The 12,496-nt window shown below is 62.9% G+C and overlaps 2 protein-coding genes and 1 long non-coding RNA gene across 5 annotated transcripts in view; 1 reads left to right on the forward strand and 2 right to left on the reverse strand.

The window, feature by feature from the left end:
* On the forward strand, positions 1-7,730 carry LOC143827369 (uncharacterized). Its single transcript, XR_013227277.1, has 2 exons — positions 1-325; positions 6,890-7,730. It is a non-coding gene; the product is annotated as an uncharacterized LOC143827369 (long non-coding RNA).
* On the reverse strand, positions 716-4,592 carry LOC143827361 (uncharacterized). Its single transcript, XM_077316861.1, has 4 exons — positions 4,123-4,592; positions 3,858-3,906; positions 3,250-3,295; positions 716-3,103 (listed from the first exon to the last, which is right to left on the reverse strand). The coding sequence occupies exons 1-4, from the start codon at positions 4,417-4,419 to the stop codon at positions 808-810; spliced, it is 2,688 nt and encodes an 895-aa protein (XP_077172976.1). The 5' UTR covers positions 4,420-4,592; the 3' UTR covers positions 716-807.
* CLCN7 (chloride voltage-gated channel 7) overlaps positions 5,438-12,496 on the reverse strand; it is a 13,364-nt gene continuing 6,305 nt past the window's right edge. The window contains exons 13-25 of one of the 3 annotated variants that reach the window (XM_077316864.1): positions 12,278-12,332; positions 12,086-12,146; positions 11,724-11,862; positions 11,510-11,603; positions 10,903-11,072; positions 10,453-10,504; positions 10,137-10,264; positions 9,811-9,896; positions 9,446-9,578; positions 8,940-8,999; positions 7,296-7,472; positions 7,110-7,190; positions 5,438-6,496 (exon numbers count right to left, since the gene is read on the reverse strand). In XM_077316864.1, the coding sequence (XP_077172979.1) occupies positions 6,410-6,496; positions 7,110-7,190; positions 7,296-7,472; positions 8,940-8,999; positions 9,446-9,578; positions 9,811-9,896; positions 10,137-10,264; positions 10,453-10,504; positions 10,903-11,072; positions 11,510-11,603; positions 11,724-11,862; positions 12,086-12,146; positions 12,278-12,332 (1,323 nt within the window). In that variant the 3' untranslated portion in view covers positions 5,438-6,409. Of the gene's footprint in view, positions 6,497-7,034; positions 7,473-8,939; positions 9,000-9,445; positions 9,579-9,810; positions 9,897-10,136; positions 10,265-10,452; positions 10,505-10,902; positions 11,073-11,509; positions 11,604-11,723; positions 11,863-12,085; positions 12,147-12,277; positions 12,333-12,496 lie in introns of those variants that run through there. The other 2 variants (XM_077316862.1, XM_077316863.1) reach the window with 2 other exon arrangements.

The following is a 12,496-nucleotide window of genomic DNA, read 5'->3' on the forward strand; positions in this document are numbered from 1 at the left end:
CGCAGACTGCTCTCGCCGGCTCCGGCGCCCTCGCTGCCCAAACGCGCATGCGCTTCTACTGGCGCTGATTGCCCCGGGTAGAAATGCGGAGCAACCGGGGGGTAACTGCGCGCCCCGGGGAGGGGAGGGGGGTGCGTCCTCCCCCCTTTGCCCTAGCCCCGCCCCCTGGTCCCCCTGCACGGGCAGCGCCGGGAAGCTTGCAAAGAGATGCGGATTTAAAGACCCCGACAAAGTAAAAGCGAAAGTGGAGCTCGCTGCTGCTGCTGCTGCTGCCTGTGGCGGGATGCCAACAAGCCTGGAGAACGAGACCAACGTTACCTCCCAGGTATAAGGACCATTTTCTGTGTGTGCACACTCCAAAGGGAGCTCTGGCGCCCCAGACCCGCACAGCTGCCCTCCTGCAGCCCCAAACCCCCCTGCCCCTTTGGCCGGGCCTCTTGGCTGGCCATGCACCAGGCCTCTTTTCAGGGGTCCGGGCATTTTCCTCCAGGCCAGCTGGCAACCTCATTTCCTGGGGGCTGAAGTAGGCAACGCACCCCCGCCCCCTGCTCCCCCGGGAAAAGGTCAGGGGGTCATCACCCGGCTGGCTGCAGGTGGGTTGTGCAGAGCCACCCTCTGGCCTTGTGCAGATGTTTCAGGGCACAGCTGGCCAAAGGCTCTGCGGAAGGAGCAGCCCATGAGAATGGTTCCCAGGCAATATCTTTAATAGTCCCCCCCTTAAGCCCACCCACCCACCTTGCAACTTAAGAAGTTTCCTGGGAACGGTTCCCCGAGTCTGCAGGCTTTCCAGACGGCTCCCTCCCTCCCTCACTTCTGAGCGGGCTGCGGGGTCCTGGGCTTGCGGGCCAGGCGGGCCACCTCGGGCGAGCGGTACCCGTTCATTTCCAGGATCCACCTGGGCAGGGACCAGCAGACGGTCTTGAGCTCGGTGCCGCTCTCGTCGGACGGCATGCAGACGTAGCAGAAGGACCGGCGAGGCCTCCCCGGGGGCCGGGGGCTGGCGGAGGCCTGCCGCGGGATGGGCGAGGCCCTGGCCCTCCTCCTCCGCGGCTCCACGGTGATCTCCAGGCCGGCTCCCTGCAGCGGCTGGAGGTGGGTGCGCATCTTCTTCTTCAGGTGCAGGTTCAGCTTCTCCTTCTTCAGCTCCAGCTCCAGGAGGATGCTGGTCCGGATAATGGAGGCCTCTGCCCGGAGCTTCATGGCTTTCCTGCCCGCCGCGCTTTGGGGGTCCGGCCGCTCAAAGAAGGGCAGGAGAGCCCTCCGGCTGGGGCCTCGCACGGACGCTGAGTCCCCCTGACTATCCCCGTGCCCTTTTTCAAGCGGCGGCCGCTCCGGGGGCCCGGGGGCAGCAGCCGGTTCCTTCGAGGGGCCGCCTTGGGAGGGCACTGCTGGCGGTTCTCCGGCCCCGCGAGACGGGGAGCCTGGCAGCTGGGGGAGCGGGAGCCTGGGGGTCCGGCCGCGGTACGAGAGGCCCGCTATGAAAATTTGCCTCCAGAGGCTGAGCAAGCCCTGTGCCATCCGCTCCCTGGCCCCCTCTTCGGCCTCGCGGGGCCGAGGGGGCACGGCAGTCGTGGCGGGGGTCCTGACGGAGGTCGTGACGGTGGCCGCCAGCCTCGTGTAGACGATCGCGAAATGGCCGGCGTAGGCGAGCCATTTGCGCCGGACGTTCAGGTCCAGAATGCAGACGGTCTCCTGGGCGAGGAACGGCAGCAGCGGGTGCTTGGCCTTCGGGATCTTGTTCCCGGAGCGGATCACCTTGGGAAGAGCGGGCTGGGAGAGCCCCCAGAGCTGCCGGGAGGAATCCTCAACCGTTCCCGGCAAGGCCCCCATTTTGATCTCCAGCCCCTTCACGGCCCCGTGGAAGGCCAGCTGGCGCAGCTCTCCCGGCTCCCAGGAGCGGAGGAAGCGGAGAATCGAGTTCTCCTTGGGCCCCGCTGAGGCGTGGAGGCCCACCGCCACGTGGCGGGAGACGCGGAGCGCCAGTGGGTGCGAGGAGTGCCGGAAGGCCAGACTCACGCGCCTCCTGGATGCCACCGTGAGGGTCCCTCTGGCCGCTCGGCTCTCGCCCTCTGGCTTCTCTCGCTCCAGGCCGGACCGTGGCTGGAACGCCGCCACAGACTTGGCGACCACACTGGGCAGCCCACATTTCCACTGGACCATTTTCTTCTTGACGTGGAATTCCAGGAAGTCCTTGGTGTCTGCGTCCACTTGCTCCGAGACCGACGGGACTCGCTGAATCCCCTCCAGGAACACGGCCCCAGCAGAGGGGGCCTTCCGCCGGGGACGTTCCCTGCCCTGAGCAGAGCCCGTCCGGACGGCCTCCTCCAAGGAGCCCAGAATTCTGCACAGAGACGTCACGCGCTTCCGCTTCCGGGTCTGGTCGGCGTCCTGGAGAGATGTCAGGGCCAACAAGGAGAGGATGGCCGGCCTCCCCCTCTTCCCCGCGTCATCTGGGAGGACCAGTTTGGGGACAGGAAGCTGGGGCGGGCCCGGGAAATGCATGGCTTCCATCTGGACCTGCAGGGACTTCTCCACGAGGATGATGCGTTGCTTTTTGCCATCAGGCGAGCTCTGGATGACGTCTATCCTCGCAAAGGAGGTCTGCGTCTGGACCTCTCTCGGGGGCAAGGAAAGGGGCGCGCTTTCTGTTCCCGAGCACTTCTCCACGAGCAGCAGAGGTGCCTTCGGGGCTGGCGAGCCAAAGCCTTCCCCCTCCTCCTCCTCCTCCTCCTCGTGGGGTGTGGAGCGGTAGTCGGAGCTTCCACCCCCTGAGCCACTGGAGCGGGATCGGGCGCCACAGGCCCAGGCCATGAGGCTCTCCAGAGAACATTTGGCCGAAGAAGAGTCTCCAGAAGCACAGAGGAAGTCCAGCTTCTTCAAACGCGGCAGGCAGAAAGAGGAGGAAGACGCAGAAGAGGACGAGGAGGAGGAAGAGGAGGAGGAGGAGGAGGAAGACGACAGCTCTTGGAGTCTGCGTTGGGTGCTCGACGAAGAAGATCCACGTCTCCTGGACTCTGCGTAGGAAACCTTTTCCCAGCGCCTCTCTCCCGGGCCTCCAAACGTCACAGCAGAACGCCTGGCCCTCTCCGAAGGTGGGCCATAACTGCAGGAAATAAATGCATTTCAGAGACCCTCTTGCACGGCTAGTCTAGGGGGTGGGGTTGGGGGAGCAGCCCGCAGGCGGTCTGCCGGCATTTCCCAGGAGGGAACGGTTATCAGGAGACCGGCCGAAAAGCATTCAGAGCCTACCTTTGGAAACCTGACGTGGACGGCTGTCCCCAGAGACAGAGAGAGCCTAGGGGAGGAACAGAGAGCCCCAAGTCAGGTGGAGCGTATTTCTAGCCCGCCTTTATCGACACGATCTGAGGCGGATTACACAGAGCGAGTTGGGACACTCAGCGCGGCGGGAGAGAGCCTATCCGGGAGCCCCGTGGAGACTGTCAAAATGTGGGCAAGGGAGTCACAACCCTCTTCTCCAGGAGAAGACACGTGGGAGAAGGGAGCTGGCACTCCCGAAAGCTCCACCCGGCCACAAATTTGGTTAGTCTTTCAGGCGCTCCTGGACTCTGGCTCTTCGCTGGTCCTGTACACCAGGGGTAGTCAACCTGTGGTCCTCCAGATGTTCATGGACTACAATTCCCATGAGCCCCTGGGGCTCATGGGAATTGTAGTCCATGAACATCTGGAGGACCACAGGTTGTCTACCGCTGCTGTAGACAGAGGCACACGGACCCCCATCTGCATCGGTCAGCAATGTGGAGTGCTCAGAAACCAGATTTTGGGAGTCTGGAACGGCCAGAAAGAACCGGAGCAGAAGTGTTCGGGAGACAGTGAAGGACCCTTTGGAAGACACGTACTTTCCCTCCGGGGCCTTTCGAGGTCTGCCTCGCTCGCCGTCTCTGTCTCCTGTGGGGAGATTGAAATGCATCCGTCAGGGGAGGTGGATCTCTCATTTCTGCGGCGCGGGACGGTTAACGTCATCCTCGTGGAGACTCAGAGAGCCCCAAGTTAGCAAAGGGCAAAAGGCAACGATTCGGGGGCCACCCAGTGTGGGAGATTTCCTGCAGGACGCAGGCCCAGGGCAGTTCTGGCCCGGCTGCAAGAGTCGGACCGGGCCCTTACCGAGCAGGCCGGTGTCGTCGGCGTCGCCTGCAGAGTGGCCAGGCAGGAGGCGGCCCAGGCTTCCAGGAGTACCCAGAAGAGCAGCGTGGCCGCTCCCGCCAAGCAGGACCCCCAGGGGGACTCGGCCACCCAGCAGAAGACCGGCTGCCAGGAGAAGGTGCTCTGGAAGCGCCGGAGGCCGCTCGGCTCCCGACAGAGCCCGTCGGGCCAGGGCTGCTGGTGCAGGGGCAGCTCCCCATCGGGGTCCTTCTGGAAGAACAGCAGGCTGAACACCAGAGCCCCGTAGGCAGCCCTCATGCCCCCCACCCCCCGGGAGGCCTCCGGTTGCCCTCTGGGGGCTCACCCTCCGCTGGCCATCTCTCCCGGGCCAGCACCGGCCTCTCCAGGGTGCTGCCCACCCAAGGCTGCCCAGGCCCCCGGCCAGGTCATAGTAGGGCCGGTCGCTAAGCAACGTCAGGCCCAAACAGCACCGGGAGAACCCCCAGCCCTGCTCCTGCTCTGCCCTTCAGGACTGGCCAGCCTTCCCCAGCCCCAAAGGGAGAGGTCCAGGGGGCCGGACCCTGAGCGGAAACCTTGCTGGGCTCTGCTCATTCCACAGGGGAGAGGTTGCTCGTCACCCGGAATCCCAGTGGATCTTCAGACAACAGAAAGGGGAGAAAGGGGGTGCTCTCAAGTCTTCGTGTGGGAGTCTGTCTCCAAAGCCCACCCACCCCAAATCTCCAGGTATCTCCCAACCCAGAGTGGGGGGTCCCTTTTCCACCAGGGGAAGCTGCCGGGGCTTGCAAAATATTTTAGGTGTGGGGATTAGACGGTTGGATTGGACACCCAGGTTCGATTCCCCTGCCCTGCATTGGAAGCTTGCTGGGAGGCCTTGGCCAATCGACACACTGGTGTCCCTGCCTACCTCACAGGGTGGTTGTTAGGAGAAAGGAGAGGAGGATGACGTAAAGCTGCTGTGGGTCCCCAGTGGGCAGAATGTTGGGTCACAAAACAAAATGCAGACGGCACAAGGATGGGGGCCTCCGGATCCTCCCGTTGGTTTCAGGAACCCCAGAAAGCCCCAAGCTCAGTGCTGCCAGCCTCAGCACAGAATCTGGGCTGCTCTTCTGCAGAAGTTATTTATTTAGAAAACAATGCAGAGTCAACTCTTCCAACTTGAAGCCAGGGCCTCCCTTCAGTTCACCAGCCAAGCCCCCCCCTAAACCCCACACCGCAATTCGGGAGGGCTTTCATTGGGGTCGGGGGGGCATCCCAGCCCATGGCAGAACCACCCCTTTCACTGCCCCACCAAGCACAGAAGGAAACCAACAAAAAGTATAAATAGCCTTTTATTCCAGCACAAAAAAGAGGGTTATCCCCTTGCCAGTGGTGAGAAGTGTCGTCCAGGGGGCAGACAGCCCCTAACCAAGGGCCCCAGGGAGGCTGGGAGTGGCCGCCAGCCAAGATGACCAGTCCAGTGGGGAGGGGGCCCCTCTCCCCCTCCCTCAAGCCTGCCTGCTTTCCTCTGCTCCACTCCTCTCAGCTGAGCTGCTAAGGTCCTTCAACTTCAGCATCTGAGGAAGCGCTCTTGGGGACAGGGACTCCGAGGGGGGAAAGCCGCCCACCCCACTGCCCCAAAGGCTGAGATGGGACCGGACCCTCCCTCTCGGCAAGCGGGCAACCCCAGCGCCAACGCCGGAGGGAGGCCAAAGGAACCTGCTGCCTGCTGGCAATCGAGGAAAGCAGGAAGTCCCGCCCCGCCCCGCCCCTGTTATGTAGCTCGCCATTAATGCCACGAGGACACTCTTTTCTTCCCCACCAGCCCCCAGAGTGGGGGTCGGCCCTGATCCAGCCCTGTGTGGCTTTGGGGTAAAGAGGGGAAGGGGGGGGCACAGTTACCAAACGGGGCCAATCCATCCTGACCCACAGCCATGAGACACCGTAGGAAATCCCAGCCCGTATTTTCCAGGCTGGGTCAGTTTGGGGCCAGCCCCAGGCCTCAGGAGAGCGGAGGGAAGGAAGGAAGGCACCGTCCGCGGGAGCCGGAAAAGATGCCTGGAGGGGGGTGACTCCGCCTGGAAACTTGCCCCCTACTTGATCCCATAGGGAGAGCGTGGGAGGAGGGGAGGGGAGGGGAAGGGAGGTGGGGGCGGAAGAGCCCAGGGCCTGTGGGGCAGGTGGGGGTCACGCAGTGGGGCGCCACAGGCAGGCCCCCCGAGTCCGCGTCCCCCACGGCAGCCTCCTGCGAGCGGCAGGGCTGGGCCGTAGAGGGACCCTCTGCGCAGTGCAGCCTTCGGTGTCGGGGCGGTCATGTCTGGGCCAGCGCCAATTCCTCCAGGCCCTCCTTCCCCATGCGGTAGCGGGCCAGATCCTTCCTGGTGACCAGTCCGACCACCTGCAGGGAGGGAGAGGAGCACGAGGTCAGAGGTGGCCCTCGGGAGCCGCCCTCCTTGGCCCCCACCCTCCTCAGGGTGCGCATCTCCTGCAGCCAAAGAGGAAAACAAAGTCCTTGACCAGGCTGGTGCCACAGCACGAGGGGTACTCCTCCTGCTTTAAATGAAAAATTGCACTGGGGTGCTGCCCCCTGGCTGGGTCCCCCAAGGGACGTCGCCCTGTTCTCCCCCACCCTGCCTTGAAGCCTCGCTGCATGACCTCAGACCACTCACCGAGAGTATAGATGAGGCAGGGTAGAAATGAACGAAATCACATAAAAAGAGCTGGGGTTTTTTTTTGTACCCCTTTTCACTAAGCAGCTCCCAATTGCAATCCCTTCCTATCTCCTCTACAGACACCCTGTGAGGAAAGTGGGGCTGAGAGAGCTCTGCCAGAACTGCCGTGCGAGAACAGCTCTAAGAGAACCGTGACTGGCCCAAGGTCATGTGGAAGAGAAGGGAAGGATTCAACTCGGCTCTCCGGATCTGAGGCTGCTGCTCTTAACCGCCACGCTGGTTCTCAAGCCGTCTCAGCCCTTGGCGGGGTGAGGAAGCCCCCTCCCCACCTCCACTCACCTGGTTACGATTGTCCACCACCACCAAGTGGCGCAAGCCCAGGGCTCGGAAGAGCTTGAAGACGCGAGGGAGGGAGGCCTCCTGGGGACACAGAAGAGGGCTGGTGGGCAAAGGGGCTCCCCGCAAAGACAGCCTCCCCCCTTGGAGCCATGCCCTGCCCCGGCATGTGGGTGCCCACCCACCCACCTGCGGCACCGTGTAGGGCGAGGGGTTCATGAATTCGGTGAGGTCCATCATGCACTCCCGCTCGTCCTGAGAGACGTGGATGGACTGGATGGGGGGGAAGCGGGGGTAGGCGTCCCGGAAGTCCTTCAGCTTCAGGCGGCGGTGCACCAGGGAGAGGCTGGTGCGCTCCACAAAGACCTGCCGGCAGGAAGGGGGAGCGGCCCTCAGGGGGGGCTCACACAGGAATACCCCCCCCTCCCGACACCCCTGGCAAGCTCCAAAGCGGGTGGGAGGGAGGGGGAGAAGTCCTAATCAGATGAGTGACCGTCGTCGGCCTGGGTTCATCCCACAGAATTTGAGTCATCAACAAACTCTTTAAGCCTCCGTCAGGTGTGTCTGCCTTCAGCCACGAATATATGAATTATGAATGTTTTAATAAATAATAAGAGAACAGGCTGGAGTTGTTATCCTTGTCCATATTTGTGAAACAGCCTGGGGGCTGGAATGCGTCCGGCTGTCTGAGTTGGAATAGGGCCACTCGGGGTGCGGTTACTGGCCCTGCCCCTACACCTCCCACCCTCCGGCCCTGAACGCCAGACACCTGGCCCTCAGGTGCGCCTCGTGCCAGAGCCAGCAGCAGGTCTGGGGAGGGGGGGGAGAACCCCTGGGCAAAAGGGGGTGGGGGGTGGAGGGGGCGAGGCCTCCAGGCTCTTAACGAGCGCCCTCTGGGCCCCTAACGAGCGCCCTCTGGGCCCCTAACGAGCCCTCCTAACAGGCTTGGTGCCATCCTGCTCTGCTAAGGAGCTCTGTTTCTGGCCTGCTGAGGAGCTGCCCAGCCCCCTCTGGGGCCCCTTGATGCGGCTGGGAGCTGCTGCAGAGTCCGAGGGGCCCCAGGCCCCCTTAAGCGGCAGGGGCGGGGCCAGGGGGGCCCTTTCAAAGCCCATTCTCAGGAACAGGCTCTGCATTTGTTCTCCGCCCTTTCTCCTGAGACTCAGGGCGGATCACAGAAAAGGTAAAAACTCAAAAAATAAAGCACAAAAATGGAATAAAATACAAAAACAGAAATGACCCCCCGTGAAATAAGCTTTAAAGCCGTAAGATGGAACGGAAAGGCCCCGTTTCCTCCGTTCCGAGGGACAGAGCAGGGCGGCAGGACCTTTTCAGCTGCCGTCCAGCCTGCAGGATTCGGGTGCTATTTCGGGCCAGAACCCATTTCAGAGCACTCAGCTGTGCTGCTCTTTCAGCGGAGGCCCTGAGAACAGGCAACTATGTTTTTTGGGGGTGAAATTAGTGGCATAAAATGGGGTGCAGGCAATTTTAAGCCAAGTCAAGAGGTCCCAAATTTTAATGGCACGACAGCAACCGATATTGGCCCCAGGAGAGGCTGAGATGGGAAGCTGCCAGCCCCCGGCCGGGGTCTCCTGCCCCATAGACAGGATGGGACAAAGGGGGGAGGTGTCCACACACACTGCCACGCCCCAAGCCCCGCCCTCCGAAATCCCCACTGCCCGAAGGTCGGTGTGGCCCTACCACAGAGGCCAGCTTGGTCAAACCAGGCAGAGCAGAGAGAGAGCTTCAAGGGGGCACAAGCTGCTGAGGGTGCCATGGCCTTCTTCTTCCGCCCAGAGGGGGAGGCCAGGATCCGCACCCAGGAGGGAATCTTACCTTATGCTTCAGCAGCACGATCAGCTGGGAGCGCAGGATCAGCCCTCGCAGTCCCAGAGTCTGAAAGAGAGAGGATTCACATGGCAGGAGCATCTCCCTCCTGGGCCCAGTGAGGAGAAAGCCTGAGAAATGCAAACACCGAAGGGGCAGGCGTGGCGGACATGGGGCCAGGCCCCTAGCACAAAAACTGGGAGGGAGAGGTGGACTCCAGCCCTCACAGGGCCAAGGAGACGGCTTGAAAGAGCACCGCTGAATATCGGACATCCTTGTGAGATCTGGGAGGGACAATATCTACAGGGCTTAGACGAGAGATGCTCTGTCGTCTTGGTCTTGGGGGAATTCTAGCTCCAACATCATCTCCTCTTCTTCGTCACCATCTGTGAGGTCTCCCGCCCTCCAGAGGTGCAGGGAGGGGCTCTGAACCCGAAAGGGCGTGGCCAGAGTGACTGGGCGGGGCTCAAACCCGAGCCCCCCCTCCCCCGCGGAGAGTGCCACGCCCTGCCCACCTGTGAGCCGCCAGGGACGCTCTCCACCACCGGGAAGCCGTTGTGGTTGGAGGAGGGGTCGCTGAGGATGTCCACGATGGTGCCCACCTTCTCCACCTGGCGCAGGCACGTGACGGGCGTGCTCATCACCTCCCTGGGGAGGGGGAAGGCGCACCCAGGTCAGAACAGGGCAAAAAAGACCCAAGGCGAAGAAGGATGCCCAAATCCCCTCCCTCTGCAGAACACAGAGCAGCCTCACACAATTGGCAACGCTGCGGGGAGAGATCTTCCTGCTGCCGTCTGAACCCGTCTCTCCTCCACACCCCCCCCATACCCCCCCACCCCTGGACCCTTCAGCCCACGGCAGGCGGCCGGTTCCAGCTTACCTGGCGATGAGGGAGTGTGAGGTGACGGGGGCCTCCCAGTGCAGGAAGGGGACGCTCTGCAGCTGGATGTGCATGTCGTACAGGCCCTGGGGGGGGGGGGGAGAAGAAGGGGGGCAAGGATGCCATCTCAGCCGGGGGAGGGAGACGGGGCAGGAGGCCCAAGCTCCTCGCAGCCAGGATCTCGGGGGGGGGGGGCAGCGGAAAGAGGGGCTTTCAAGAGCAGCAGCCTCCTCCTGTGGGGGGGGGGGGGGGAGACAGGCCAGCCAACTTGGCTCCGATTCGGGCCGCCTGAGCAGAGGTGACCCCTCCACCCCCAGGCCCCCTACCTCGACGAAGAAGTCCCCCACGATCTTGGCCGTCATGAGGATGAGCATGATGGGGAAGCCGTAGGTCACGTTGCCAGTTGCCTCCATCATGATGACCGTCAGGCTCAGGGTCATGCGCACGATGCCCCCTGGGAGAGGCAGCCAATCCCCGCTCAGCCCACGGAAGATGCCCCAGGAGCAGGGGGGGGGAAGCAGGAGGGAGGCCCTCCCCCACGGACAACCTTCGAGCTGGAGGCCGCCCCCCCACCTTCGCTCTCCCTTCCTGGAAGGAACGGCCCTCCCTCCTTCCCTCCCTGCGTGCCCCCGAGTGGCTCACCCAGCTGGGCCGCAGCTCCCATCAAAGCGTATTTCCCCGGGTCAGCCCAGATCTAGAAGTCCGGCAGAGAAGAAGAGCTCGTTTCTATCCCCCACTTTTCAATGCCCAAAGGAGCCCCCAATTTCCTGCCCTTCCTCTCCCCACAGTAACCACCTTGTGAGGGAGGTGGGACTGAGAGAGAACTGCTCTAACAGGACTGTGACTAGCCCAAGCAGCTGGCTCCTTGTAGGGGAGTGGGGGAAATCCACAGCTAAAAGGGGGAGGGCATCCCCACCCTGCCCTCAAAGGACCAGCTGTGGAACAGCCAAAGTTTTTTGGGGAGGGTTTTGACTTCCAGCCCACAGCCAGGCAGAGCCCAGTGGTATGAACCTTGTCCTCCCCCCCCTCCTGGAGTTGGTTCCTCCTGCCACCCCCCTGAGTGGGATCCCAGCCCCACCGCAGAGCGCCTACCCAGCCGCTGGTGATGTAGGACAGGGAGATGCCAAAGAGGCGGCCCCAGGCAGCCCCGATCAGCAGGGAGGGGATGAAGACCCCCGCGGAGACCGTCAGCCCGTAGGTCCAGCAGGCCAGGAAGAAATACACCAAGGTGAACATGCCCAAGGTCATGGGGTTGTAGGTCCCTGGCAAAGGGGAAAGAGCGTCAACAGCCCCGGATCGGCCACAAAGTCCTCCTCCCCCCTACCCTCTCCCACGCGTGGGACCTGTGTCCGCAAGGCCCAGGGGCAGGAAGCCTCGGAGATGGACGGCGGTTTTGGGGGGAAGCCTCCACAGCAATTGGAAGCTCTGCCCGGAATAAAAAGGAGGGGGGAACCTTTCGGGCTCCCCAAAAATTTTGGGTCCATTTAGGGTTGGTGTGGGCAGAGGGAAACACGCTCCCCCTGGCAGGTGCCCAAGCAGAGGCTCAGCCTCCACCGTCCCTCTGTGCTCATAAGCCACGGAAGGGGCAGGATCCGGCCCAGGGTGCCTCCCAGGCGCAGGAAACACAGAGCCACTGGGGTGGGGGGTGGGGTGGGGGGGACGCTTCTCTCGAGCCGCACAACCCCCGTCCGTGGCTGACCTGGAGGGTCGTGGAAGAGGCTGACCACGCTTTTCTCGGGCGTGTTGAAGAAGGCCGTGGCCATCGAGTTGTATTCGCCGTCAGCACAGAAGAGCTGGAAGGAAGAGAATAGCAAGGAGGGGGGAGGAAGCAACCCACGGGGGGCAGAAAGCGGAGGGCCCGCCGGACAATGAGCCGAGCACACAGGGGAGGGGGGGGGCTGTCTCCTCCTCACCTGCAGCGGGTAGGTCACCCGGTTGCCCTGGAGGGGCTGGCAGTCCTGGGAGCTGTAGATCATCACGAACCCCACGGCCGCCGTCACGGCCCCCACCAGCATGGCCTCCAGGACCTGCAGGCAGGGCCGGTGGATGTACCTGCCGGGCACACACAAACACCCCCCGCCCCCCGCTGCCGGGTCAGAGGGGGCCTCCTGGCTGCTCCCCAGACGGCGACAAAGCAGGGGGGGGGCATATGTGTGTGTGTGTGGGGGAGCGCTGAGCTCCAGCTGTTTGCAGAGGGATGGCTCCTGAACTCTGTTGGGGTGGAGGCGTAAGGACCCCCCCCCCACTCTGTCCCAGTGACCCCCCCCCCTCTCACCTGATCCGGAACATGGTCAGCCAGTAGTTCAAGGCGTTGAAGGTGGCCCCGAGAATCCCGCCTGCAACCGGGAGAAAGGGAGGAGCTGGAGCTGGAGGGGGGGGGGAGTCGCTGCTCGCCCACCAGGAGGGGAGAGACGGGCCAAGGGCAGGAGGTCTCCCCAAGGCAGGGGCAAGGCTGCCGAGTCCTTACCCACCACTCCCATAAAGATGAAGATCGGGATTTCTTGGATCGTGTAGCCCACTTTCTGTGAAAGCAAAAGAGAAAGAGGGAGACAGGGAAGGAAGGAAGGAAGGAAGGAAGGAAGGAAGGAAGGAAGGAAGGAAGGAAGGAAGGAAGGAAGGAAGGAAGGAAGGAAGGAAGGAAGGAAGGAAGGAAGGAAGGAAGGAAGGAAGGAAGGAAGGAAGGAAG

Source organism: Paroedura picta, chromosome 17 (assembly GCF_049243985.1).
Source record: "Paroedura picta isolate Pp20150507F chromosome 17, Ppicta_v3.0, whole genome shotgun sequence".
Taxonomy (NCBI): Eukaryota; Metazoa; Chordata; class Lepidosauria; order Squamata; family Gekkonidae; genus Paroedura; species Paroedura picta.

What these genes read in the sequence shown, in the direction of transcription:
- LOC143827361 (XM_077316861.1), bottom strand. Translation starts at nt 4,419, where the DNA reads ATGAGGGCTGCCTACGGGGCTCTGGTGTTCAGCCTGCTGTTCTTCCAG. An exon ending in CGAAAGGCCCCGGAGGGAAA is followed by an intron (nt 3,296 to 3,857) that starts GTACGTGTCTTC and finishes TTCCTCCCCTAG; the next exon opens with GCTCTCTCTGTCTCTGGGGA. An exon ending in TCCACGTCAGGTTTCCAAAG is followed by an intron (nt 3,104 to 3,249) that starts GTAGGCTCTGAA and finishes TATTTCCTGCAG; the next exon opens with TTATGGCCCACCTTCGGAGA.